The sequence below is a fragment of the Takifugu rubripes genome, chromosome 12 (genome assembly GCF_901000725.2).
Source record: "Takifugu rubripes chromosome 12, fTakRub1.2, whole genome shotgun sequence".
Lineage (NCBI taxonomy): Eukaryota > Metazoa > Chordata > Actinopteri > Tetraodontiformes > Tetraodontidae > Takifugu > Takifugu rubripes.
Window position 1 is genome coordinate 8,730,001 of NC_042296.1, and position 24,712 is coordinate 8,754,712.

The 24,712-nt window shown below is 49.0% G+C and overlaps 5 protein-coding genes, 1 long non-coding RNA gene and 1 other non-coding gene across 14 annotated transcripts; 4 read left to right on the forward strand and 3 right to left on the reverse strand.

Moving 5' to 3' along the window:
- The first annotated feature begins 285 nt into the window (after positions 1-285).
- On the forward strand, positions 286-3,387 carry ilf2 (interleukin enhancer binding factor 2). 3 transcript variants are annotated; one of them, XM_029845178.1, is made up of 15 exons: positions 286-411; positions 647-706; positions 870-912; positions 1,009-1,113; positions 1,216-1,293; positions 1,392-1,494; positions 1,774-1,839; positions 1,938-2,054; positions 2,148-2,226; positions 2,307-2,394; positions 2,493-2,554; positions 2,634-2,748; positions 2,821-2,911; positions 2,999-3,157; positions 3,248-3,387. In XM_029845178.1, the coding sequence occupies exons 1-14, from the start codon at positions 407-409 to the stop codon at positions 3,148-3,150; spliced, it is 1,164 nt and encodes a 387-aa protein (XP_029701038.1). In that variant the 5' UTR covers positions 286-406; the 3' UTR covers positions 3,151-3,157; positions 3,248-3,387. The 3 variants fall into 3 exon arrangements, with proteins under 3 accessions (XP_029701038.1, XP_029701037.1, XP_003977738.1); XM_029845177.1 differs by having other exon boundaries at positions 3,237-3,383; XM_003977689.3 differs by having other exon boundaries at positions 2,999-3,383.
- Positions 3,311-5,796, reverse strand: pex11b (peroxisomal biogenesis factor 11 beta). Its single transcript, XM_003977687.3, has 4 exons — positions 5,503-5,796; positions 4,623-4,738; positions 4,344-4,545; positions 3,311-4,176 (listed from the first exon to the last, which is right to left on the reverse strand). The coding sequence occupies exons 1-4, from the start codon at positions 5,556-5,558 to the stop codon at positions 3,813-3,815; spliced, it is 738 nt and encodes a 245-aa protein (XP_003977736.1). The 5' UTR covers positions 5,559-5,796; the 3' UTR covers positions 3,311-3,812.
- A 271-nt stretch (positions 5,797-6,067) lies between these two features.
- smad10a (SMAD family member 10a) lies at positions 6,068-15,877 on the reverse strand. Of its 3 annotated transcripts, none has more exons than XM_029845176.1 (13): positions 15,271-15,877; positions 14,090-14,165; positions 13,646-13,886; positions 13,376-13,550; positions 13,252-13,275; positions 12,861-13,073; positions 12,537-12,773; positions 12,091-12,192; positions 11,966-12,019; positions 11,539-11,722; positions 11,277-11,445; positions 10,928-11,066; positions 6,068-9,808 (listed from the first exon to the last, which is right to left on the reverse strand). In XM_029845176.1, exons 1-13 carry the CDS (start codon positions 15,272-15,274, stop codon positions 9,597-9,599), a joined length of 1,830 nt encoding a protein of 609 aa, XP_029701036.1. In that variant the 5' UTR covers positions 15,275-15,877; the 3' UTR covers positions 6,068-9,596. The 3 variants fall into 3 exon arrangements, with proteins under 3 accessions (XP_029701036.1, XP_029701034.1, XP_029701035.1); XM_029845174.1 differs by having other exon boundaries at positions 11,539-11,737; XM_029845175.1 differs by having other exon boundaries at positions 11,539-11,737; positions 12,091-12,189; positions 15,271-15,876.
- Positions 15,878-15,977: 100 nt separating this feature from the next.
- On the reverse strand, positions 15,978-17,430 carry snapin (SNAP associated protein). The gene is made up of 4 exons (XM_003977686.3): positions 17,269-17,430; positions 16,929-16,975; positions 16,693-16,811; positions 15,978-16,522 (listed from the first exon to the last, which is right to left on the reverse strand). The coding sequence occupies exons 1-4, from the start codon at positions 17,382-17,384 to the stop codon at positions 16,415-16,417; spliced, it is 390 nt and encodes a 129-aa protein (XP_003977735.1). The 5' UTR covers positions 17,385-17,430; the 3' UTR covers positions 15,978-16,414.
- Positions 17,431-17,455: 25 nt separating this feature from the next.
- On the forward strand, positions 17,456-21,161 carry chtopa (chromatin target of PRMT1a). 3 transcript variants are annotated; one of them, XM_029845179.1, is made up of 6 exons: positions 17,456-17,572; positions 18,225-18,308; positions 19,625-19,775; positions 19,958-20,129; positions 20,272-20,400; positions 20,479-21,161. In XM_029845179.1, exons 2-6 carry the CDS (start codon positions 18,244-18,246, stop codon positions 20,670-20,672), a joined length of 711 nt encoding a protein of 236 aa, XP_029701039.1. In that variant the 5' UTR covers positions 17,456-17,572; positions 18,225-18,243; the 3' UTR covers positions 20,673-21,161. The 3 variants fall into 3 exon arrangements, with proteins under 3 accessions (XP_029701039.1, XP_029701040.1, XP_011617191.1); XM_029845180.1 differs by having other exon boundaries at positions 17,457-17,727; positions 18,225-18,346; XM_011618889.2 differs by having other exon boundaries at positions 17,457-17,727.
- A 1,162-nt stretch (positions 21,162-22,323) lies between these two features.
- LOC105418697 (uncharacterized) lies at positions 22,324-24,386 on the forward strand. 2 transcript variants are annotated; one of them, XR_965784.2, is made up of 7 exons: positions 22,324-22,471; positions 22,877-22,943; positions 23,256-23,290; positions 23,463-23,591; positions 23,751-23,852; positions 24,023-24,100; positions 24,301-24,386. It is a non-coding gene; the product is annotated as an uncharacterized lncRNA (long non-coding RNA). The 2 variants fall into 2 exon arrangements; XR_965783.2 differs by having other exon boundaries at positions 22,325-22,471; positions 23,751-23,776.
- LOC115251873 (small nucleolar RNA SNORA8) lies at positions 23,801-23,936 on the forward strand. Its single transcript, XR_003890387.1, has one exon. It is a non-coding gene; the product is annotated as a small nucleolar RNA SNORA8 (small nucleolar RNA).
- Positions 24,387-24,712: the final 326 nt, after the last annotated feature.

Sequence of the window (24,712 nt, forward strand, 5' to 3'; positions counted from 1 at the left end):
GTTCAAACTATCAATACTTAACCTTGATTTACTTTTATTATGATTTAAGTGTAATGCTATGTACGCTTAAATTATGACGTTATCAGGTTTAAAGTAGGAAACATTTCTGACTGTTGGGCCATGACATTAATTCAATTACTTTAGATATTTGCGATTCGATGTAACATTTTTATCTTTAACAATAATAAAATTATTACATGTAGAAGGAATATCAATAAAAATGATTCTGAGATCCGTTGTAATTAATCGATATAAATAATCCTTAATTTTGGACAGGCAGGATTGTAGTGACCTTCCTTAGAGAAAGGGCCACTTTTGCGCATGTGCAGTACGTAGCCGTCCAGCTGGTGGACGATTTGCAATTCTTAGCGAATTTTTAGCTTCAACAATCAAAACGTCGTACGCAATGAGGTAAATAAATGTCCGAGTGTAAACCCGAGTTAACTCTAATACATCAATTTAATAGTAGCTGTGCGATAGTAGTGCTTCCATGTTAGCTTGCTAACAGCATTATTTGGGTTTAGCATCAGTCGTGGTTTTGTTTACGATCCTGATTTTGGAGTTTGGAGATAAGAGCAAGTGGCGGTTCCATGAAGGGATCGTTTATGAATGATGTCCTCCACCGCTAATGTTGCTCTGCTTTCAGAGGGGACCGCGGCAGAGGCCGGGGAGGCCGCTTTGGGTCCCGCGGAGGCCCGGTCCAGGGGTGAGTTCTACCACTCGGGGTCTCGTTTCTTTTGATGAAAATGACCTTTGTGGCAGGTTTAATGGAGACCAGCTCTTACAGTCTGACTGTACCGCTTACGATACCTAATCTGATTGGTTTTATCCATCAAACTCGGGGATTGATCTTCTCTCGATCTGTTTAGGTATCGCCCTTTTGTTCCACACATCCCCTTTGACTTTTATGTGGTGAGTGCTTTGATGGAGTGTCTGGATTTGTTGAAACCCTTTCAGAGATGTTTGGTGAGATGCGGTTGGGTTGATATTGAGTTGTTGTGTCACCAGTGTGAGATGGCCTTTCCCAGGGTGAAACCTCCCCCTGATGAGACCTCCTTCAGCGAGTGTCTGCTGAAGAGAAACCAGGACCTGAGTCCAACACCTGCAGAACAGGTCAGTCCACACACACCCACCCACCCCGCAGCTTCAGTGGGTCGCCCTCTTCGAAACACAGCCTCGTTCATGCTCACAACCTCTGCTTCTGCCTTCCTGCAGTCCTCCATCTTGTCTCTGGTCACAAAGATCAATAATGTGATCGACAACCTGATCGTTGCTCCGGGAAACTTCGAAGTGGTGAGTCTTGATGACGTCCTCCAGAAGCGTTGCGGTTTCCTTCGGGGGAATCAAGGAACGCTTCCAGGATCCTGATCGGGCTCTTTATTTCCTCGCAGCAAATTGAAGAAGTGCGTCAGGTGGGCTCTTACAAGAAGGGCACCATGATGACGGGGCACAACGTGGCCGACCTGGTCGTCATCCTCAAGATCCTCCCCACCTGTGAGTGAGCAGCACTAAGGTCGATGGGATGGTGACTCTGCCTGCTGCTCATTGACTCCCGTCCCTGCAGCATTTTTCCGGGTGGTTTTACTGCTGATGTCGCGTCCGCGTTTCTTTGGTTCAGCTCCAACACTAGCATCCTCTAACCTGCAGGTGGCGTACGTGCGTCACCTCCCTGGCGACGTGCGCGCCTGACTGAAATCTGCGGAAGGAGCCGCTGTCGCCTGTCGGGCCGTTGTCGTCTCTGAGCCTCTGACACATTTTTACTTGGTTTTCCAGTGGAAGCGGTCGCTGCTCTGGGCAACAAAGTTGTGGAGACCCTTCGCACGCAGGATCCAACAGAAGGTACCCCGGCGAGGAGCCACCTTCCGATTAAAGGATGACGTCATGTCACGTGACGCGTGTGACATCAGAGCACGTGCGCGCTTGTGCTTGTGTTTCAGTCCTGTCGATGCTGACCAATGAGACCGGCTTTGAGATCAGTTCAGCTGATGCTACAGTCAAGATCCTCATCACCACCGTCCCACCAAACCTGCGCAAGCTGGACCCCGAGCTGCACTGTACACACACACACACTCACACACACACACATAGATTCAGTGTTATTGCTCATTTTGTCCCTGAATTTGTGATTTTCTTTTTTAATCCGTCAGTGGACATCAAGGTTCTCCAGAGCGCCCTGGCCGCCATTCGTCACGCACGCTGGTTTGAAGAGAACGCCTCTCAGTCCACGTGAGTCAGTCCCGCCGGCTCACGTCCGACGTCGTCGTCCTCCACCCGAGTCACATCTCGTTCCTGTCACTGTTGTTCAGGGTGAAAGTTCTGATCCGTCTGCTGAAGGACCTGCGACTGCGCTTCTCGGGCTTCGAACCCCTGACCCCCTGGATCCTGGACCTGTTGGTAAACCTGCACTGTCTCACGACAGACGACTCTGATCTTTTCCACGTGCATCAGAACCGTTGCGAGTTGTTTCTGAACACTTTCCTGCCGGGTCACAGGGTCACCACGCAGTGATGAACAACCCGTCCCGGCAGCCGCTGGCCCTGAACGTGGCCTACAGGTCTGGTGTCACAGCTCAGACGATGTCGGCGTGGTCGTGGCGGCGTCTCTAACCCTCATGTTCTTACGTCTTTGTGAAGACGCTGCCTGCAGATGTTGGCCGCCGGACTCTTCCTCCCTGGGTCAGTGGGCATCACCGACCCCTGCGAGAGCGGAAACTTCCGGGTCCACACCGTCATGACCCTGGAGCAGCAGGTACATCCCCTCAGCTGCTGCCGGACGCTGAACTCAGGTGTTAAAGGCGTGTGTGTGTGTGTGTGTGTGTAGGACATGGTGTGCTTCACTGCTCAGACTCTGGTGAGGGTTCTGTCTCACGGAGGCTACAGGAAGATCCTGGGCCTGGAAGGAGACGCGAGCTGTAAGAACCAGTTATTCCAGTCGATTCCGTTTGAATCTGTGAAAACCTGCAGAATTGAAACTCCGGCTGCGTGGTCACTCTCTACAGACCTGGTGTCAGAAATGTCCACGTGGGACGGTGTGATCGTCACTCCCTCTGAGAAAGCTTATGAAAAGCCACCTGAGAGGAAAGAGGAGGAGGACGAAGCTCTGGAGGAAGGAGGAGACGGGGAGGACGACAGCATGGAGACCCAGGATTAACCAGGAGGTGACGCCTCCTCGCACGCTACGCTCAAACTCTCGAATTCTGCTCCTCTGACCAGAATTAAACTTGTTCTCTATTTCAGAGGATGTGAAGTCACCAGCCTTTAGCCCCGCCCCCCGACTTTAACCCCGCCCCCAACAGATCTCTCCCTTTTTATTGGTTTGTGTCTTAGTGGTTTTTTATTTAATTTGTATCAGTTCCACCTTGAATAAAACCTTTTTGTTTATAATAAACTTTTGAGTCAAATTTGTACCCAAACCCAGTTAACAAATATGTTAATAGATGGAAAATATTTTAGCAACTAGACTGAAACCAATACTTAAAGCATCATTCAAACACACACAGACACACACATCAACAGACAGTGAAACATCAGCAGGCTGGTTCCAGATGTGTCTTTGATCAATAACCTGATTCTCGGTTGGTCTTTAGGCTGAAAAGTCAAACTGCCCACCAAGATGGCCGCCTGTCACCTTTCTGATGGTGAGTTACGTCCGTGTCACACGTGTGGACGGGTCTCAGCCCATCAGGACGTTAAACAAGGTGGCGTCGGCTCAGTTGACCTCAGCAGGTCACAGCGAAAGACGCCGTAGTTCCTCCTTTGATGGGTGGAAGGATCTCCTCCCTGCAGTCGTGAGCAGCCGACTCACTTCCATGTTCAGGGTTTGAGTTTGAGCCACGGGTGGACGATGGTCAGGATGGAGAGGACGGAGGACGTGACGCCACAGGCGCCCACGAAGCCCGGCCCCGTGGGGTAAATGCCCAGCTTGTCCAGGGGGATGAAGACGTCGCAGCTGTTCTTCAGCAGGTCCAGCAGCAGCGGCGGGTTGCTGTACAACACCGCCACCAGCAGGCGGAGCCGTCCCCTCGCCCACGCCGACGCCGTGGGCAGAACGGGGGAGTCATCGGGGCGGGGGCTTGAGGAGCTTTTGGGGGCTTTAGACCGCTCTTCGCGGTCCATGAGGAGGCGGAGCTCGTACAGGTCACGCGTCAGGCTGAGGATGAGGGTGAAGAGGTAGTACCTGAAGACGTCAAACAGTCCGAAGGGAATAAAGGAGATTAGAACAAAATAATCTGAGATCAGAGGGAAAAAAAGCTTTGATTTCAACCTGTGCAACATCCACACGATACGAATAATCTTAGCCGGTGGATTTCTGAACTTATTTTGAAGCAGGTTCGGCTCTTTCACCTGAACGATCTCTGACTCCATTTGTTCTGGTCCAGGCTGGAGATGATGCCTGATTTCCCAGCCCACAGGATGTTGTCACAGGCGAAGTACATGGCTCTGTTCAGGTGGCTGAGGGTCAGGCAGAGCCTCAGGACGCCGTCGGAGAGGTGGATGGCGCGCTTGGCCGCCTCCAGCGCCTCCACCGAGTTTCCCAGCCGCAGCACTGCCAGACACAAACACGCGTGAGCCACACCTGTGCACGCCCGCTGCTCTCGCAAAAGGTCGGCGGCGTTCGCTCACACTTTCGTGTCAGACTCAGGTGAGCTTCCAGCTGCCTGATGGTTTTATGGAGGTCAGCCGAAGCCCCGCCCCTCTGCAGCGTGTAGCCAATCAGTGTGCAGGCATACTGAGCCGCTCTGGAAAAGGAAAAACACGTATTTAAGTATCCAAACTAAAGGTAAAAGCATAGATATTAGGAATAAATGTTCATCATCCTGGATAATTAACCATCCACAATAGATCTTTAATGAGGGGGGAATATTCTACCTCTACCAACTTCCAAGGTTTAACCAAACTCATCGGTCCTGTCAGAATAACTATTCTAAAGGCTCATTGGTACAAAAGTTACTTTCCCTTACTGTAAAGAATATAAACACTCAGGAGAACGTGTATTTATGTACAAATTAGAAGTATTGATGAATGTTAAAGATTAATATTTATAATGCATAAAAAACGAAATAATAACGGATAGTTGACATAACATCAGCAAAAAGTGTCACACCTGTTTGTAGTAAAGGGGAAAGCAAAACCTGGTCAAATGTTACATATATATACTGTATATATGGGCTGAGACTCGAAAGGTTCTCGGTTCAAGCCCCGATAGCAGGGGGAGGTGCCCTGCCGAGATACCCTTGAACAAGGCATCGAGCTCCAAACGCTTCACCCTGCAGCTGGGATGAGCTCCAGCACCCCCCCCCCCCCCAGGACCCCGAAGGTTAAAAAAGGTCAAGAAGACGTAAAAAGTAAACTTATTTAATCACTGACAGTTAATCTACCACTCCGGGCCCAAAGTTTCTAATTAAAGATTAACGTAATCATGAACACTGGTGGACATTAACTACGACAGCTAGCGGTTCAATCATTAATATTTAAACTTTATCGACAGAATGTCCTGTTTTACCTGAAAATTCTCTCTTTGGCCTGACTTTGTGCGTTAAACCGAACCCAGGAGTCCATTTTAGCTGGATGTTGTTAGCATGTAGCACCGCTGACAGCTCGAGTCTGTTCAGCTCCTCGCTAAACTCTCTCCTAGATAAACGCACAATATTTGGCAACTACACTTTGAAAAGCGATATTCTCAACGCAGTTTGTCCTTAAAAACGAGGAAAAGTGATTAAAGTCTGCTGGAAAAGTGCAGCAGCCTCTTCTTTGTTTGTTGGGTCCGAGTGCAGTTGTGGGCGACTTGCGCCCCCTGTCGCACCGGAGCAGCAACAGCAGCGCAGCCTGAACCAAGAATTCAAATCTGTAATCAAAATCATTTAATAAGAAAGAAAATTTTCCACACGGTTATTGCTGCTAGAGTATCTGATGTTGTCTACCATAAACGTACAAGATATCCTGGTCACCCAAACGTTGAGCTACCTATGAAGCCATATTCCCACAGCATCCACCAACAAAATGGATAATCAATTGTTTTCTTTTTATTCATAAAATGATACTTGATCGTAAAAGAGGCGACAAAAATGTAGAAATACGACAATTGACTTTGTTTATTTTCATATATAGTGAATATTACAAGAGTGAAACATCTTTACAACAGAACAAGCAGAAAAACAAAGTTAACACTATTCTAAAATGGACAAAGCTAATTATTTAGTGCACACAATTTAATATTTGTTAAACTTTGAAATAAATATGTTGACTCTTTCTTGATTGATACATGTTGACACAGAATAAAGTCCACATGAAGTCATGATGAAGCAACATCAGGTTTGGAGGAAACTTTTCTCACATTTATTAAGAATCAATTAAATGTTTGAGAAACAACAAACAGACGGATTTTAGAATGAAGCTGGGGACAGTCTAAAACAGTTACTGTTACCATGACAACTGAAGTTCAGAGACACAGACGACCACACCAGAGCTCTACTAAAGTGAAGCCAGAACATCTTCATCGCCCTCTGGTGGTAGGCTGCAGTACAGCAGTAAGAGCCACCTCCTCCATTATTACAGAAGCGACATTTTCAGTTCTTATAAAATGATTTTTCTTCTTTTTAACGTTTTTATTTTGTGGGAAATGGAAAGTTTCACGAATGAGATTTTTTTTTGGTTCTAAAAATGTTGAATTTATTAGATTCTTCGTCAGTATTGACTGAAAAGGGAACGACAAAACAGATGGACGTCCAAGTGATGGAGGTGAAGAGAAACGACTGGAGAAATGAAGCTGATGATGATGACGATGAGCTTGAGGGTCAAGAGAACAGATTAAATAAGGCAACAAATGACACGTGTTTGTAGCTCTAACGCAAATCCCTGAGGGAACAAGGCGTGACCAGCAACACGTTTGGATCATGTGACCTGCATCTAGACCGTCCACCACAAAAGGCACAAACCATAAATATGCACGTGTAAGGGTCAGGTGTGAAGGTCATGTCTGAAGGTCAGGTGTGAGGGTCATGTCTGAAGGTCAGGTGTAAAGGTCATGTCTGAAGGTCAGGTGTAAAGGTCATGTGTGAGGGTCGTTGAAAAAATGTTGACGTTTTACTGGTTTGTATCATATTTGATACAAAAAAATGTCATAAAAAAAGTAAAAGGTTGTTTAAAGGTTCAATAAACATCTCATTTCCAAAAAATTTGAATTTCCTGGCTATTTTTTGATGTGTCAGGGTTTAAAGGGTTAAACCCTCTTCGTGCATCAGAAGTGGAAAACTTATTGGAAGGATACAAAAGCTGTGGACCCGGAAGGTGAATTTTTTGGGGTTATTCTATAACGGTACCAACTGGTAACGGCCAAGGTTACGGTCTTTTGTTGTCACATCTTTGGTAACAAAAAGAATTTTTTTTTTGGCTTTATCACCTCCACCAAGGAGGTTATGTGACAGCCGCCGTTTGTTTATTAGAAAATAACTAAGGCCCGTTTACAGGAGAGCACCTGAAAAGGCAACAAAATCGAAACGATACACAAACGGGCTCCAGACTCCAGCATCTTTAAAAACCTGAACCGGTTCCACGCTCTCGTGTAAACGGACCCTACGCAAGTTATTAATGATGTCTATAAGATTTTCAGGAAATGTTTCTAAGGCAGAGCTCGTTAAATTTTGGTGATGTGTCATAATCCAGAGGGACCTTGACCTTTGACCTTCCAAAGATCCTAAAGCCTATAAACACTAAGCTACTGGTGTCTCTCCCAGCGTGTGGGGAAGTGAGCTGAGATCTCCCGGTGGTTTGTATCAGTCGACCTTCGTAAATGTGTCTTCTAACCTTCTGTTTCCAGGGTAACGAAGTGATGGGTCAAAGATTTTCGAGATTGGTCCATTTATGAACTGAAAATCATTTTTAAACTGTGACTTGACTGTCTGCAGGTTAAGATGAACCTGGTTCTGTATCAGCTGTGGTTTGTGCACATCTAGAAAAAGACATGAATGTGTTGTGTTACCGACTGATGTGGCTTCTACTGTCAGTTAGCATCTGTCCGAGACCTGCAGAGGTCAGAGGTCACAGTTCATCAGTCTTTGTGTTTCACCGGTGAAATGAAGGAACGGATGAATGGAAAGCAAACCCGGAGAACAGAAAAGGCACGAGCAGAAGGCTGCGACGCTGCGGTGCGGCAGGACTAACCAGAACCGCCAGTATGATGAGAAGAACAGGACATTAACCCGTCTGAAGCAGCCTTTGGGTTAAAGGTGAGGTGGAGATAAGGAAGCTATGAGGTATTCTGGCTTTGGTGATTTACACTCCGTTGTTACCAGGAACAAGAACACCAGTTTGAAGCTGAACATTTCTGCCTTTATAGACTTTTGCTGCAAAAAAATAAAGAAGAGCTCCCTGGAGCAGAGTGCTAATGGCTATCAATGCTAACAGTGTTGAAAACAGCACAGAGATGGACCAACTTCAGTGGGAAACATGTCCGTTAAAGGTCAGAGACGTCAGACACAGGTACGTCCTGATGCCTCCCGTCCTCATTTCTACCAGTCTGTCGGAATAAATGTGCAGAAGTCAAAGAAACCACGTTGCATAAAGAGGAAGTGAATTCCCAGAACACATCCCTGGATTTCTACAGTGCATATCAACACAAAGCTCCGTATCTCCTGTTAAAGCAATAAAACCCCCAAAGACATCAGCACTTCAGGGTCTGGCTGCAGACAGATTTTGGTTTTAGAGTGTGTGACCCTGTTTACACCTGCCTCGCTCACATCAGTCACGTGACCCTGCGTGTGGACACCCCTGCTGCCATGGCGACGCGGCACAACAGCGTTTGATCCTGCTGGACTCGCGAGGCAAACGGGCAGCTGAGAAGTTCAGCAGCTTCTCGTCCCCCCAGGTACACGTCGCATTAGCTCCTGCGGTTGGTTTACGTGAGTCTGGCTGAGCACCGGCAGAGCACCGGCGAGTGTTTGTCGGCGCTGCCAGACGCTACTGCGGTACATGTGTGACACCACCTGCAGACCCGACGCAGCAGAATCACCCGTAAGAGCCCGAGAGCTCGTCCGATCGACCACCAAAGATCTTCCAGAAAGATCCTGGTGTCTCCTCGTTTGGACACTTCTACTCATTTACTTTACAGATGCAGGACGCTCGTACCGGGACGCTCGTACCGGGACGCTCGTACCGGGACGCTCGTGATGGCTCGCGTGAAGATTCCATCGTGAATTTAGATGACAAAACCTGATAAAAGTGAGAGGTCACCACCGTTTGCTTTAAAATATGCAAAACCATATTTTCGGATGCGTCTAGGGAGGTAGAACAGGTTGACCTCTTCTCAGAGGGTTGGCAGTTTGACTCCTGCAGGTCCTGCAGCATTTCAAACTGTCTTTGTGCAGGGACCCTGAAGGCATCGTCATCACCAGCAGACAGTGACACACTTTTAACTGGCCCTGAGCAAATGTTGTGGAAGCTGTAAACAGGGTCAGTCTGATGTGTGCGTTGATTGTTACAAGCATACAGTATATCAATAGGATATTAAAGCAACAAGAACTCTATATGTGTGTGTGTGTGTGTGTGCGTGTGTGACACATTCATACAAGCCTCATTACTACATGAACATTATTGTGGCCCTCAGTTTGCAGGTCCTGGGTCAGCTAAAGGCATTGTGTGCAACACCTCGTCCAGAAGCTGCAGAGCGCGGTGCAGGTGGACCTCCACCCAGCAGGGGGTGTGTTTGATGCTCTGTCGGGGGTAGTCGGGCCCCCATCCCTTTACAAAGCTGAGGCGCAGGATGCATAGCCGCCGCAGGTCGTCCACGCCGATCCCTGCTGCTGCAGACAGACCTGAAATACACACAAAGGTGTTTTAACTTCGCCGTCTGATTCCTAAAGGACTCTGAACATCTGGTAATTATATCAGAAGCAAAGACGTTCGACCTTTATAGCTAACGGAAGCAAAGAGTTTATCAGGAACAATCAGGTTTAGCTGATTTCAGCTGAACTAAGCAGTTTGGGGGAGGAGCTGGAGTTTTTAATTACGTCTGCTTCCTGATTGGCTACATTCTACGCCCATGTCAAAACTCAGAGGCTTATAGGATATTTAATCTTATTATCTTATAGTCTCGTCTCCTTAACCGCTTTATCCCTTTCGGGGTCACGGAGAGGGTCCACAATGGGCGAAGGCATGTCCCCCCCGGAGGAGTCCACAGTTCATCGCTGGACATATGAGGATTTGTGGGTTGGGTACCTTGCTCAGAGGTACCTGGGCAGTGCTCTGATGGTGTTCTTGGACCTTTCCCGACTACCAGAACACCTTCCATGTTTTGTCTTCTCAACCCAGAGTTGCCACCACCCACCTTTATTTAATGGGACATGAGATAATGAAGCGTCCTTGGTCAGGACGGGGGGAAACAGCTGGATTACCTTTAAGTACGAACCCCTCTGGGATTCTGTCAAGCACCCTGAGACAGTTGTGATTGTAAGAGACGGTGATGAATAAAGATGAATTGACCTGATCTTAGCATGTTGCGCTACAGTCATGAGGCTTCCTTCGTGCTGTCGTTGACGTGGAGACTTGACCTGCTCGTGTTTGCTTCAAATGTCAGTGACTGTACCCTCAGTCACAGTCCTTGACTTCACACAGACTAAACACTGATAAATGTGTGGAAGCAAGTTACACAGGTGCAGTCTGGGACATTAGCAAGATAGCATGTCCTTGCTAACAGGAACTGTGAGGTTTGTATTGTCTTAAATTCATGGTTGAAGTCCAAAAAAGGGGTTAGGGCGTTTTGTTTCTGCCCCACACACACACACACACACACACACACACGTCACAACACCCCAAATATGCTAGAAATTCACAGAATTTTATCTTGAAGTTTGGTAGAAGCTAATGTTGCACACAATATTAGAGATCAGCCTCTTCAGGATGGTGATGTGGTGGAAGAGAGAAAACAGACATACTGATAGCGGGAGCGATGCCGCCGACGCTGCCTGGACCCGGAATGTTTCCTGCAACAGCAGCGGCCTGAGCAGCAGCTGCAGCCTGGGCGGTTGCTGCCTGCTGCTGCATCTGTCTGTGGCACTGCCGCAGGTCGAACACCTGGAGGAGGAAAGACACAGGAGTTTACACTTCCTGTCCACGGCGGCGCATCAGCAGCAGCCACAGTTCTGCTCTTCAGGTCTTTGTCCTCTTTTTTGTGTTTTAAAGGCAAAACCAAAGACACGTCTGGGGACAGGACGACCTCTGGCACCAACGACCTCTGTGAACGTGGGGAACGTCTGTGAGGAAACATCTCTGCTGGGCTCACACCTTGACGTAGGCTCCGGGGTATATCTTGTGCACGGCGTCACCTGGCGCACGCCCCGCCTCCCTGTCCAGGTAATAGCTCTGGACGAACACGGCGTGGTCGCTCATGCAGCGCATCCACACGTCGCCCTCGCCGCGACACTCCAGCTGCACGCCTTTACCGATGTGCAACCTGCAACACGCGGGAGACACGTGCGTGAAGGCCACGGTGGTGATTTCAGAGCTCTGCCGGGTTTGGCGCAGGTTCTGCTCCGCCGCGACGCACCTGGCTCTCTCGCTGGCGTCCGTGCGGTGGACATTACTCAGCTGACCCAGGCAGAAGCGATCGCCTCCAGACGGGTCCACGTACCCGTCCACGGTCACCACGGGGCAGCTGGACGGCACCTTAAACATCTCCCCCACCTGAACGTCCATTTCAAAGTAGGAGATAGAGCACCAGAACTCCGGTCCTGCCACGAAAATAGCTGTTAAAAACCACAGACACCGGGACACAATTGCTAGTGGGACTGGAACCACGAGACGCAGTATAACACAGGACACTGTTGAGCAGCTCCATTTCTTTAGGACTATCATTCTCTTAAGTTCCTGGTGTTTCTGCAGGGTTATTACACAGAGCAGATCTTTTCCCGTTGATGTTGGAGGCAGAAAGCTTTGATGTCTGCACAGATGCAGAGAGTAAAAAGGCCTCAAACCTGGATGAGTGGACACCGACGGTGAGAAGGACGCCGAGCCGTGATGCTGGGACCCTGAAAGAGAACAACAGCGTGAAGGGTCTGGCAGCACGGAGACGATGTCCACAAACACCAGTTGGGCTCACAGTGGTGGCTGGGGTGGTGCAGGGCAGCCTGTTGGTGGGCGCGTCCGTTCTGCTGGGGTCCTACAGGGGTGTAGGAGGCCGTGCTGCTGCCTGTCCACACTGCTGACACACAGGTCGAGCAAAGGTCAGCGTCAACCACCATCCAACAGCTCGGTGCCTCCCCAGAAACACCCACAATCCATAATCCTACGTTAATCTCCACAACAGTTCTTGGAACAACCCCGTAATCCCTTATTTTTGGTTCCTCTTTTGTTTCCAGGTGGCCTCGTGGTAAGATGTAAAACTCCCTCATGCTGGGAGTTGAGGAACAGAGCAGAACCAGGAGTTCTGGTGGGTTCGGTCGGTCCCATCTATGTTCTTCACTGGTGCTTTACTGGCCCTAGTTGTTCCGGGGCTATTTTATCCCTCACATGATGGACTCGGATCAGATGTTGACGTGAACTCACCGTGGAACGCCGCCTGACTCTGAGGGTGTTTCGCGCCGCTGTAATTATTCTGACTCTGCGAGTGTGGCGCAGGTATGGAGGGCTGCTGGGACGTCTGCTGGCCCGTTTGTTGCTGGGGGGGCACTTGGGGCGGGGTCGCTGGTGGGGGCGGCTGTGTCATGACTTGAGCCTGAGGAGACGCCGCCTGCAAAGCTCCGTCGGCGTGGCCGCCCTGCCGCGGCAGCATGTTGACGGAGACTGCAGGGAGGACACAGAGGAAGAGATCGGAAATGTGTGACCCCCCCCCCCAATCCTGGTCAAACATGCAATATTAAAGAAGCTGACCTTTGGGAGAGATCGGCAAGTTTGCGCATCTGTTGACAGGCGGTGGTCCGTGGGGCTCTGCAGACATCTGTGGGGGGGGCAAAGCTTGTCCGTAATGGTCTGGAGGAGGAAGCTTGAGGGACGTTTGGTGGTCGGACAGGGGCATTCCAGGCGGCAGGTCCATCTGTATGCAGTCATGGATGTATTCCTCTTTGATCAGGCCGGCTGGTGTCGCTACATCAAAGACAGGCAGGACGGAGGACATTCAACAGGATGAGACACACGTCAACACCGCCATCACCCAACATGTGGATCACCGCCGCCAACGGGAATCTGGATTCAAGCTCGAGACCTGACAACACGCGGGCGAACCCGCCGTGAGCAGCAGGTGGCGCTACAGGGGGGAACTCACCGGTATTCGGGAGGCTGAGACCAACTGCAAGAAACAAGGTGACAAGAATCTCATTAAAACGGCGTCAGCGGTCCCAGCGGACCTGTTTGGGCCAACAGACCCTTCGGCGGTGACGGCGACGTACCGATGCCTGGCGACACCACCCTCTCGTAGTGGTACGGGTTCACACACACGTTATCGTACTTCAGGTCAAAGGCGTACTGGCAGAACTTGACGTGCTTTAGTTCATTCTTGTGGAGGTCCGGCCAACGCCACAGCCGTGCATAGATCACATGAGGGAACCCCTTCCTGCCCGCCACCTGGGGAGGGACGGGGGGGGGGGGGGGAGAGAGGTTAAACCCAGATCTGAAGTGTGTGTCTCCAGACCAGCGCTGATCCAGAGTGACGCACTGACCTGCAGCCGCCCGTCCAGCGTCCTCTGGATGGTCACGCACTTGCTGGGATGGACGCCGTTGGTGGTGATGGCAGTGATGAGAGAGTCCAGCTCGTCCTTCTTCTCCTTCAGCTTCTTCACCAAGCTCTCGATGGCTCGCTTGGCGAAGCCTTCGTTCTCGCCGCCCTGCCGGTGACACATGAGGCTGTGGACGATGCTGAGGCAGGCGTCGTTGCTGCTCGGTGGGTTCACCGACATGATGCTGCAGGACGTCACAGGACATAAAAACCTGTAGTTAACTGGTCCTCTGAGAGCACCCGATCCTTCAAACATGGACTCAGATTTATCAGGAGGAACGTAACATTTAATTTGGCCTCACACGCAAAGACATGTATTTATTACTAAATGAACTTGATGAAAACAGGTGGACCAGACCTGGACAGGAAGTGGATGTTTGTGACTCACCTGCTGTTAAGATGGTCGGCCAATGAGTGACCAGAAAGCTCACTGGCATCATGATGGCCCAGGTCAGAGTCTGTCCCTGTCAGAAAAGAAGAGCCTGAGTGGTGTCCTCTACAGTAATTACAGTCAGGAACATGCGGTAAATCCTGTCAAACGCTACTGTAACATGTGAAATAAACCTGAGATACGAAGGCAAAAAAATCCCAAAATTACACAGATGTTAGAAGCATCACCAAACATCTTCAGTGACGTCAGCACCGTTTCACCAGTACACCGTTAAACCCTTACACAGTTACACAATTATGGTCCAACATCTGACTCATCTGCTTCCTCCTTTTCCTCCACCTTCACCCAACTCTGGGGATGTTCCTATCTATCATTTTCTCCATTGATCCAGCATCCATCCATCCATCCATCACCCACCATCTATGTTTCCGGACTGTGAGAGGAACGTCCGTGTGGAATGGCCTGGAACAGAACTGGCTCTGAAATATTCTGGCACCAGTGTTGAATTATCTCACTAATATGAAAGAATAAAGAAATATAATTCAAATATCGAGCCAACGCAAGCCCAGAATGTGAGGAGGACTGTCCAGGGAAGCAGAATTCTGGTCATTTGTCACAGGATACCTCCTGAAACACGTCTGTCTCTGTGAGGACTTTCATAGACATGCTGTATTACCCAGATCCTAACCCTGACCTCTGACCCCTGACCCAAACCCAGTTCTAACCACAGCCTTGAAACCACATTTTAACCCTCAAACAGTCCTTTGATGTTGTGAGGAGCAGCCAAAACGTCCTGATTTGCTAGAAGAATGAGTATCTAGATACTCACTGTCACACTCACACGCACACGCACACACACCCTCTGCCGACCCTTCATCCTGCGGTGTTGGTGATTGAGCAGGACAGCTTCAGTGAAAATGTCTGTGATTTATGGAGCCAAAGTCGGTTCCTCCTCCTGAGTCACGGAGCCTGCTGACATCTTCCTAAACCTTCACACCCAACATCCCAAACCACCTTCAGCCTTCACCCGTGCAATCTGACGGCTTCATCTTCAGACCTGGGAATAATCCAAACCTGACCACAACAACTGGATCCAGGCTGGTGTGAGCGACCGCCTCGTCACATCCTCGCTTACATGTTCCAGAGACCCAAAGCTCAACGCCACAGTTTGGACTTACACATCAGCCGGAGCGGAGGAGAGAAGTTACGAGCGAAAATGTCGGAGTTATCCGACGATTGTTGCCGTCACGGAGCTGCAGTTCCGAGCAGGAGCGGAGCCGCTGAGTGTTTATACCCGCCGCTGTCTGGCTCCACGGCGGCCAGGCTTCAGGGACCTCCGGCCGGTCAGAGAGCGCGGTTTTCGGAGCTAAAGCTGCCCGGTCAATCGCGTTATTTCGGCCTTTCCTCACTCTTTTGTCCGTTTATCACCCTCTACGCCTCCTCGTGCATCCTGGCCGATCTCCACGCGCACGCTACAATAACAATAGACAGCAGACGTCGTGCACGTCGGCGTCTCGCCATGCTGCAGCCAATGGGCGCGCGGGTCTCACGGAGGTTACCGCTCTCCACCAATGGCGTGACGGTTCTCACACCGCCAAGCGCGAGACAGGCCCTGTCTGGTCTGCCTAGATTGACAGGTCCGCGAGACTGTTTTTTTAAGGTGGCGCCGAGGAGATTAGCACGCGCGAGCAGAAACACGCACACCACGCACAGTTCTAGCAGAGCGAAGGAACTTTGCGTCCATATCAACCCCATGGTCAGTTTAATTACCCGTTTGTGTCCGGTCATGTTAAATAAATATATTGTTTCATTTTGATTTGGATCCAACCTTTGATGCAGATGATGAGGTTACATAACTAGAATTTAGGGGAATCATTCACTTTTTGTCAGACCAGCTGCTTTTATTTGAAATGTTTTATACAGCATGGAATAACATTGATTATAAAGCTCAATATTAGTAGAATGATACAGATAAATCAAAAGGCAACAGAGTTCTTCTAATGTAAACTGACTGCTGAAAGTCAATCAATTGTATTATTCATAAGCAATTTATCGGCACCAACTCATATTCACTAATGTCTGCGCATCGCCGTCTAGATAAGGAGACATTACAGTTGGAATACCTGTGTTTCCATATCTGCACAATAACTTATATAAATGAGAAGATACAGGATGCTTAGATCAGGTCATCACATCGCGTGCAGAAACAGACAGTGCAGGTCAGTGTGTCAGGAGGACAGTAGGACGGTCAAAGGACGATATCCTGGGGTTAGAGGTGGATCAGAACAGGTCACAAAATGTTGCGAGGTGTCAGAGGGAGGCTCAGGGTTTGCTTGGGGAGCGAGTGGTGAAAACACCTGAAGCCTCCAGCATGGTCTTTCTTCGTGCGGTCTCCTTGGCAACATTGTGATGGAGCCTCCTCAGGCGTTCCTGGAACAGGAGATTAGGAGGTATCGGCAGAAGCACTTTTATAGTTATTAGCCAATTTTAATAACCTCTTGGTCTCAAGGAGCTTTACGATCTTAATGAAACCACAGTTCTAGTTCAATCAGCACATGAATGCTAGAAGCTTTATAAATCCTGACAAAATATTCACCAACCTGTGCATTCTGCAGGATGTTGTTTACCAGCACCACTCTCCTCCTCGCATTCAGTAACTTCTTCACATATGGGTCCAGATCGAGGGCAACCTTCTGGTGTTCATTTATTCTGCATAATTCTGCAGATCATGCAAAATTTCAAAAAATGAGGGAGGAGGGGTGGGGTAAATAAACAGAAAATAAACACTTGTTCCTACAATGCTACAAAGGTAAAGGGTTTTTATACAGGACATTACCCGAAGCGAGGTTGTCAATGTGTTCTCTTAATTCCACTTGACTTTCCCTGTAAAAAGCAACGCCATGTCATGAGGAAAGAACAAATAACAAAGTACTAAACAGTGGAGGTCCTCAAAATAAACTCCACTCCCGCGTTAATGCAAAACACAAGTCGACAGAACACAATGAAATGAAGTGGAAATCACAACCTGAGTAGAACTTATATGCTGCTTTATGCTCTAATAACAAAATATTACAATAACACCAGAAGAACCATTCTGGGAAGTCAGGAGGCAGTCAGATGGTCTCACCATCTAATCGTCGCCATGACACATAGATTCAGGCGGAGACAGAAAGTACCTGACTGCGTGAACGTGCGTATCCAGCTGTTTGATGGCTGGTTTCAGAAGGTCTACGAGTCCTTCTGCGATGGCATCTTTTCCTGCAGCGGCCTCCACCACAGCCACGGCGGCCATTTTACCAGCGTCGACGGGGAGGCCGGAAACGCGTCACCGTGACGTCGGAGTCACGTGGCCCTCTCCATTTTCTCCTCCAGGCTGGCCGCGGTAGCAACAGCACCATTTTAGAATAGACGAAACTCGGACCGCCGTCTCTGACGCCTTAGGATCCCTTTTTTAACCTCTCGAAACCAACTGTTAACGTGGTAAACCGCAGCCTCCCATTGCCGCGTCAACGTAATAGAGGTTAAATCGCGTAGAATTATATAACGAGTTGGGACAACGCAATTGCCGTGTCGGCACAAGCTAGCTGCTAAAGCTAACTAGTTGACTGAAAGGCCGCTCAGCCAAAATAGTCGCTGTAAGTATAAAAAGTCTTTGCACTTGTTTTAAAATGACTTGTAAGACTCATAACTTCAGGGGACGTGGGCATACAGCTACTTAGTAACACTGATCTGTCTCGGTGGTTTTTAACTACTAAGAAGTTGTTTTTCCAGTTTCGTTTAGATGCCAGCTAAATAATACGGTACCGTTTTCCATTGTGGATCAAACCCTTTGTTTAAAGTTACTCTCATCAGTGTCCTTATTGGATCTCTTGATCTCCTCACCTGGTCTCCTTTGTTTTTAAAGTTGTGCTGCTTGAACTAGTCTTAAATATCGGTTTGTAATTGACCGTTTATTCTGCTACAATAATCTTAAAGTCACACTTTAACTGAAGACAAATGAGCCCTGTTTGTTCTGTCGCATGTATTTAAAATATATTCAAAGGTATAATGAATTTAATGGCTGACATTTGAACAGTTTACTGCATATTCCATTGTTGCTTATCTTTTGGTTTTGTCCCATTTTTATTTTTAGGAGTCTGCGAAGAGTCAAAATGAGTGCCACCTCTTCACAAAAGGTGGTGCTGAAAAGCACCACCAAAGTGTCCCTGAACGAGCGGTGAGAAGCTACGCACGCTGTCAGCTGTTACACACCAGGTGCAAAGGCCAGAATTGGCATGTGAAAGATCTAGTGCTTCACATGGAAACCTACCGGACCTGACATGGATGTTATTCCAGCCGTGCCCTTTGTGTGCGCTGCTCGCCCAGAGTTTTCACCGTTAGCATCGGTGGGGTTAAGTGCAGTAACGTAGAAAAGTGAAGCGACTCGGCCTGGGTGTTTTCTGTGAGCAGTGCACAAACGCCATCAAAGGGGTGTTGTGGTCACATGTGGTAAGGTTGTGTTGAACCACCCCATCTGTCCTGCAAATGCTTCGGCATTTAGGTGGCACAGTATACGTCATGTATACAACTAAAAAGCAAAGAGGCAGTTTGAAGTAAACCGGGGAATTTGAACACCACCCTCTGCCTCCGAAATTTCTCTCTCAAACATTAGTACACTTGCTTTCTTCTCTGTGCTCCAAATCTTTCAAGGACCCGACACCCAGCCCTAGCTTGGACGTGACAAGGAGCTCTCCTTCCCCGTCCTCTCCCCGCTGCTGTGGTCCTATAATAAGTCACGGTCCATGCTGTAAGTGGCTGGGTGGGGAAGCACTTCTCATGCCCAAGGCCTCTGGTGCTGGAGCTCAATGACACCTCGGTCAGCTGGAGGCCTGTAAGTGGCACATGGTGCTCTTCTTCGGGCGCCCTCTCTGCTTCTGTCAGTCTGTTTCTTTCAACTAGGGCTGTGTTTTTAACCCATCACTATTTTTAGCTGAGTAGCATCATTTCACAGGAGTGCCTCCGAAACTTTCATGCACAGCGGAGACTTTTCCATACGTCCACTGGCTTAGTTTAGCATCGGCGGTGGACATTAGGTTAGTTTGCTAAGAAGTAAGCTCAGGAATGCAATGTTGTTTTGTAACAAAGAAGGGTAACTAGCTGTCCGTGGAGTCTAGATACTCTCGGATGTCTGGGCCTTGTGCTGAACATCTGCTTGGAAAATTACTCCCAGAACTGACCGAAATGACGGTTAACATCGTACAATTGAAGTATTGTCAGTTCTGTGGCGATCTGACAGCCCTAGTTTGCTTATTTCGTCTTAATTCCTTCCTTAGTTTTTGAACACATTGTAACTTGTATACATGTGAATCATAAAGTGGCTGAGAGAGAAAAACAGGTGCCAAATGTTGGGACATACCTCATACATGACTTCTGAGCCGCTGTGCCACATCCATACAAGAAATGAGCTGATGTGGAACCCTGCTTCCTCCTCCTCCTCTGTGTATCCCGTCCCCTTCTTTTACTTCCTCCTTCTCTTCCCTCCCACATCTAAAGCTTCACTAACATGCTGAAGAACAAGCAGCCCACTGCGGTAAGCATTCGAGCCACCATGCAGCAGCAGCATTTGGCTAGTGCCCGAAACCGTCGGCTTGCCCAGCAGATGGAGAACCGGCCCTCGGTGCAAGCTGCTCTCAGTCAAAAGCAGGTGAGGCCAAAGACCAGGCAGGTATATGTCAGGTACATAAGCTGGCAGAGCTGCTGAACCTACCTCAGCTTAGTAGTTCAGTCCTGTTGCACTTGTGTGCAGGTGAACTTTAGCGTTGGGTTCAGCTGTGGGCCTTTGATCAGACTCTATACATGTAACAATTCACTCACGACTCCCATCAGAGCCTGAAGCAGCGCCTGGGGAAAGGCAACATCCAGGCACGGCTGGGCCGACCCGTTGGTCCGATGATGCGTGGGGGGGTCGGAGGGGGGAGAGGACTGCGAGGGATGACCAGAGGTGGCCTTCGAGGGCGAGCCAGAGGAGGAGTGATGAGGGGAGCGCTGTCCCTGAGAGGTTAGTCGTTGACAGACTCGCGTCGTGACACGTGATTGATTCTGATCACAGAGGTCTAAAAGCACACGTCGTTTTGGGTGGCATCAAAACCTGCGTGTCACGTTCTGTCGTTGCCTCTGAACTGCTGCTTTGTGTTGCACAGCGAAGAGAACTCCCGTGGGCGGCCTCGTGCGAGGTCGCGGCGCCGCTGGCCGTCTGGCAACACGCAGAGGTGGTCGTAATCGTGGAGGCTTTCCTGGCAGAGGAGCCGCCCGTGGGGGGCTGGTCAGAGGTCGGTTCAGCCGCCGTCGAGTTTTAGACTTAAAGACGTTCCTGTTTCAGGTCAGCACTTAATGTGCGTCTTCCACAGGCCGTGGTGGAATGCGTGGCCGCGGCGGCTTCACCGGTCGAGGGCGCGGTCGTGGACGGGGGCGTGGCAGACCGGCTGTGACCCGCGAACAACTGGACAACCAGTTGGATGCCTACATGTCGAAGACCAAAGGTCACCTGGATGCTGAGCTGGACGCCTACATGGCTCAGGCAGACCCCAACAGCATGGAGTGATGCTAAGAGACTGAGAACGCCCACACAGCCGACCTCCTGCTACTACGCTGTAGTTTACACCTGATGATGTGCTGTTACACACCTGGTGACACTGCTCTGCTTAACGTCAGGAGCAGCACACATGGAGGTGCTCAGCCACATGAGGAGACATTTTATCACTCAAATAGTTTGGGGTTTTTTTCATTCTGAATTAGTGTTGATGGTGTCCTTTTTGTCTGATTTTTTTGGGCTTCAATTATAGTTCTGACAACAATTGAAAGGCATATTTTAAATTATTTGTTCAAGGAATGTAAGTTTTATACAGTTGTCAGTTTGTTTTATATCTAAAAATGTGCTAGAATGAAGCTTTTTGTTCCCTCACATGCTCCAAATGTCGTCGATGCAGTGGAGTTCTGACACTGTTCACGAATGCAAAATTAGCCAGATTTCAGTTCAAATGTGTGTTGCTGTTCCCTCCTTTTTCATTTGAGTAAAGTCCTGTTCAAATGACGTTTTAAACTTATTTTTGGAAGCAAATATTGTGTTCAGACATTTGATAGGTGAGTCACCTGTGGGGCTTTAAATCTACATTGAAAATGTCCGCTGCTGCAGAGGTGAACGGACGGTGTCAACCACCTAAGCAGAGCAACTGCAGTTAGGCTGTGACGCACCTTCAGAGTCTAAATGTGCTGAGTTTAGTCTGAAAATGGGTGATGGACAACGTTGCTCTTCTATAAAGACCTACATACAGTATGTCCACCTACCAGCCACTTTAATCAATCAATCTTTATTTATATAGCGTCTTATACAATCAAAATTGTTTCAAGGCGCTTTCCAGAATCCCAGGGCCTGACCCCAGACAAGCAACAGTGGCAAGGAAAAACTCCCCTTTAACAGGAAGAAACCTTGAGCAGGACCAGGCTCATGTAGGGGGACCCTCCTGCTGATGGCCGGCTGGGTAAAGAGAGAGGAGAAGGGGGAGGACAGGTAGAGAATAGGATAGGTAGGAGAGGAGAGGGGTAAAGGAGAGGAGAAGTAGAGTGAAGGGGAGGTAGAGGAGAGAAGGAGGAGGAGGGGAAAGAGGAGAGGAAAGAAGAGAGGAGAAGGAGGAGAGGCACAGAGCACAGAAACACACACAAAAAATATGATGCACAATCACTTCAGTGGGGCCGGAGGTCATTATGCAGCTCCGAGGGCGGCGATACCTGTAAATAAATAGAGGGGGGGGAGAAGCAGAAAAACTACACAAGAATCAGCATAACTAGTCTGCTTGATGAGGAGAGGAAAGGAGAGGAAAGGAGAGGAAACCATGACCCAGTGGAGTGACAGAGGCCTGTCAGGTGAGCCAACAGATCTAGGCACATCGGGATAGACATCAGCATCGGCGGCCTGTAAGTTCCAGGTTCTTTAGGAGCCGTTGCCTCAGAACTGCCTCATTTCCTAGTGTCACACTTTCATCAAGGTGTTGGAAACATTCTGCTCCATATTGACATGCTGCACATCTATAAGAATCTCCTGCCCCGCCACATCCCAAAGATGCTCTCCTGGACTCGGTGGTCCCGACGGGATGGAGGTGGTCAGCAACAATCGCCAGGGAGGCTGCGGCTGCAGAAATAACAATGGAAGTTGCTGTGACTGGTCCCTAGGTGGCAGTAGTGCGGAGCCCAGTTTCTACGGTGACCGTCATTAGTGAAGCGAATAAGACGGCGCCGGAAAACGATTTAAATTGACGTAAAGTTGCTTTAATGGTTCGGCCGCTGCCCGCCTTTCCTTCTTTCCTGCCTCGACCATGTGGCCGTTGGATCGGATCCTCCACGCAGGTAAAGAGTTGTTGAACATTCCGGCTCGGCTGAAAGCCACCGTCCGTGTCAACCATATGTAACATGTGTCGGGAAGTTTATTTTTGCTTTTAAAAATGACCCGCAGACTTTCGGAATAACTATAGGTTGAAGTTTTTTATTTCACCCGACTTAAAATCGGGTCGTATCAAACGTTATATGTGATTAAAATGTGTCGTGAGATGTGGAATTGGGGGAGCGTGTTCGCACCGCCACCAAGTTGTGGCCTTTTCCTGCATGGTGGAGGGGCCCAGGGCGGCGGGAGCCACAGAACAGCGGGTTGTGCTTGCACCTCAGCACCGGCCGTTGCTGCACGGTGACAATGAGGCCTGCAACATTCCTGCTCCTACAGTCAAAGGTCACATTACATTCAGCCCTCTTTTGCAGACCTTGGCTTTATACCCGAGCTTGAGACCAGATGACCCAAAGATCTGCTGCCCTGTTCCGACATGAGGTTAGTTCTCGGGCCTTTGCTCCGAGCCAATGTGGCCCCTTTCTCCAGCCATTTACCTTATATGTGAGCATGTTTGCCATTGGAGGGTTCTCCAGTTGGAAACTCCGTTGCTTCTGGAGACTTGTGGCAGCATGGTATGGGCTAGGCTCCTGCCATGTGGGGCCTACAGCTCATGCAGTGCGCAGAATAATCACTTCTCTTGCAACCCACTGCTGCTGCTACGGCAGCAGTGTTACTGTTGAGAAATGACAGGCGATAAAGTCGGCATTGTTCCTTCCGCTGCTCGTTCTAAGACTGTCTTGTCTTGCGTAGGTCCTGGATTAGGCCTGGGAACACTTCAGTTAAGGGTAAGTTAAAGGTTTCCTCCTACACTTGGTGTAACCAGTAATGATGACTGGCTGAGTACGTTCAACTGCTCTGAAGCGCGATGACAACTGCCTCTCTGAACAAAGTGCTTTGGTGCTGCCCTAACTGACCCTCCTGAGCTACATTGTGACCTTCTGTTTGGTCCTCATGCAGAAGGATGCAGAGTAACCCTGGAAGGGAGCCAAAACTGCGGGCCCTGAAAGGGTGAGGAACAGAACCGAGAGTTGGTTCAGATCCCAGAGGTGACGTCCTCAACGGCTCCTGAGCATCCGTAATGTGAAGGTAAGAACCTGGAACTCACAGGCCGCTGATGTCTATCCCGATGTGCCTAGATCAGTTGGCTCATGTAGTTTTGCTTTACCCACAATGTTTCCTGCCATGAAACTTGTGGGATATCGCTGCATATTTGTGAGGTTGATGAGCTACATTGTTTCTCCTCAGGTGGAGCTGTGGCGGTCGGCGCTGAGGTGAGTGTCCTTCTGAAGACCAGCAGCACTGTGTGGTATCTACAGCCAGATGCTTCATCAACTGGCTCGTTCAAAAGTCAGTGCGAGACTAAGTCAACACTTGGCATCGTTGGTCTCCATAGCAACTGCTGGGAGTCCTGGTAGTTGGGTTGAAACATTTGCAAGTTCCAGAGCTGCCAGTTTGTATTAATCTCTTTAAGGGGAAACCTGCGTGGGACAAATGATGTGACTTTTGTCTGTAAATAGATGCTGAGTGGATCAAGATTTTAACGTCTGAATCATCTTAAAGGGTTAATTGGGGCTGCAGCACTGCTTCTCCAGCAGGTGAGTGTCCCTTCATGCTGAACATGTCTGTAGGTGTTGTGGTCATATACCAAGGCGGTCAGGACCCTGTGCTTGACCTGCTGTGGACTTGACCCAAAATCAATCCTCCCAGTAGGCTCCTGCTGAAGGAACCTACAGGGAACATGATCATAAATGGAACTGCTTTCCAAAGTGTTGATGGCCTTCAAATGTCTTTTCAGGTCTTGATGCAGGATCCAGATAGAAAGTGTGTCCACATTGAGCTGCTTCTGAATGTCCTTTTAATAAAATTCAATTAAAACTCTCAGACTTGTGTTCCTGCTTCTTGTCAAACACTGAACTATGTCGTGTTGCCCAGAACATTTGGAAGGCGGTCCTGAAGGTCCGCATACTCAAGTTCTCTGTTGCTGTCGAAGATTTCCAGCATTTGGGAAAAATTGGCTAGAAATGTCATTATCGACTAAACGGGTTTAATCCATTGAGGGTAAGATCGGTGAGGGGTAAAGGTCAGGTCCTCTGAAGATTGACCTCTTTTTGGGTCAAGTTTTGTGAATAAACGATCACTGCTCGCTGGTTCTACCCAGAACAGTTCTGCAGGGTTCTTCTCCACTAGGAGGCAGTCTGCTCATTAGT

Coding starts and splice junctions, on each gene's coding strand:
- ilf2 (XM_029845178.1), top strand. Junction 913..1,008: donor TCCCCTTTGACTTTTATGTG/GTGAGTGCTTTG, acceptor TTGTGTCACCAG/TGTGAGATGGCCTTTCCCAG. Junction 1,840..1,937: donor CACGCAGGATCCAACAGAAG/GTACCCCGGCGA, acceptor CTTGTGTTTCAG/TCCTGTCGATGCTGACCAAT.
- pex11b (XM_003977687.3), bottom strand. CDS start 5,558: ATGGACTCCTGGGTTCGGTTTAACGCACAAAGTCAGGCCAAAGAGAGA. Junction 4,739..5,502: donor GCCAAAGAGAGAATTTTCAG/GTAAAACAGGAC, acceptor TTCCTTTTCCAG/AGCGGCTCAGTATGCCTGCA. Junction 4,546..4,622: donor CCTGAGTCTGACACGAAAGT/GTGAGCGAACGC, acceptor TGTGTCTGGCAG/TGCTGCGGCTGGGAAACTCG.
- smad10a (XM_029845174.1), bottom strand. Junction 13,887..14,089: donor GCCGACCATCTTAACAGCAG/GTGAGTCACAAA, acceptor GACGTCCTGCAG/CATCATGTCGGTGAACCCAC. Junction 12,020..12,090: donor GCACCACCCCAGCCACCACT/GTGAGCCCAACT, acceptor GTTCTCTTTCAG/GGTCCCAGCATCACGGCTCG.
- snapin (XM_003977686.3), bottom strand. CDS start 17,384: ATGGCCGCCGTGGCTGTGGTGGAGGCCGCTGCAGGAAAAGATGCCATC. Junction 16,812..16,928: donor CATTGACAACCTCGCTTCGG/GTAATGTCCTGT, acceptor CATGATCTGCAG/AATTATGCAGAATAAATGAA. Junction 16,523..16,692: donor ACATCCTGCAGAATGCACAG/GTTGGTGAATAT, acceptor CTCCTGTTCCAG/GAACGCCTGAGGAGGCTCCA.
- chtopa (XM_029845179.1), top strand. CDS start 18,244: ATGAGTGCCACCTCTTCACAAAAGGTGGTGCTGAAAAGCACCACCAAA. Junction 20,130..20,271: donor GGGAGCGCTGTCCCTGAGAG/GTTAGTCGTTGA, acceptor TGTGTTGCACAG/CGAAGAGAACTCCCGTGGGC. Junction 20,401..20,478: donor CCGTGGGGGGCTGGTCAGAG/GTCGGTTCAGCC, acceptor CGTCTTCCACAG/GCCGTGGTGGAATGCGTGGC.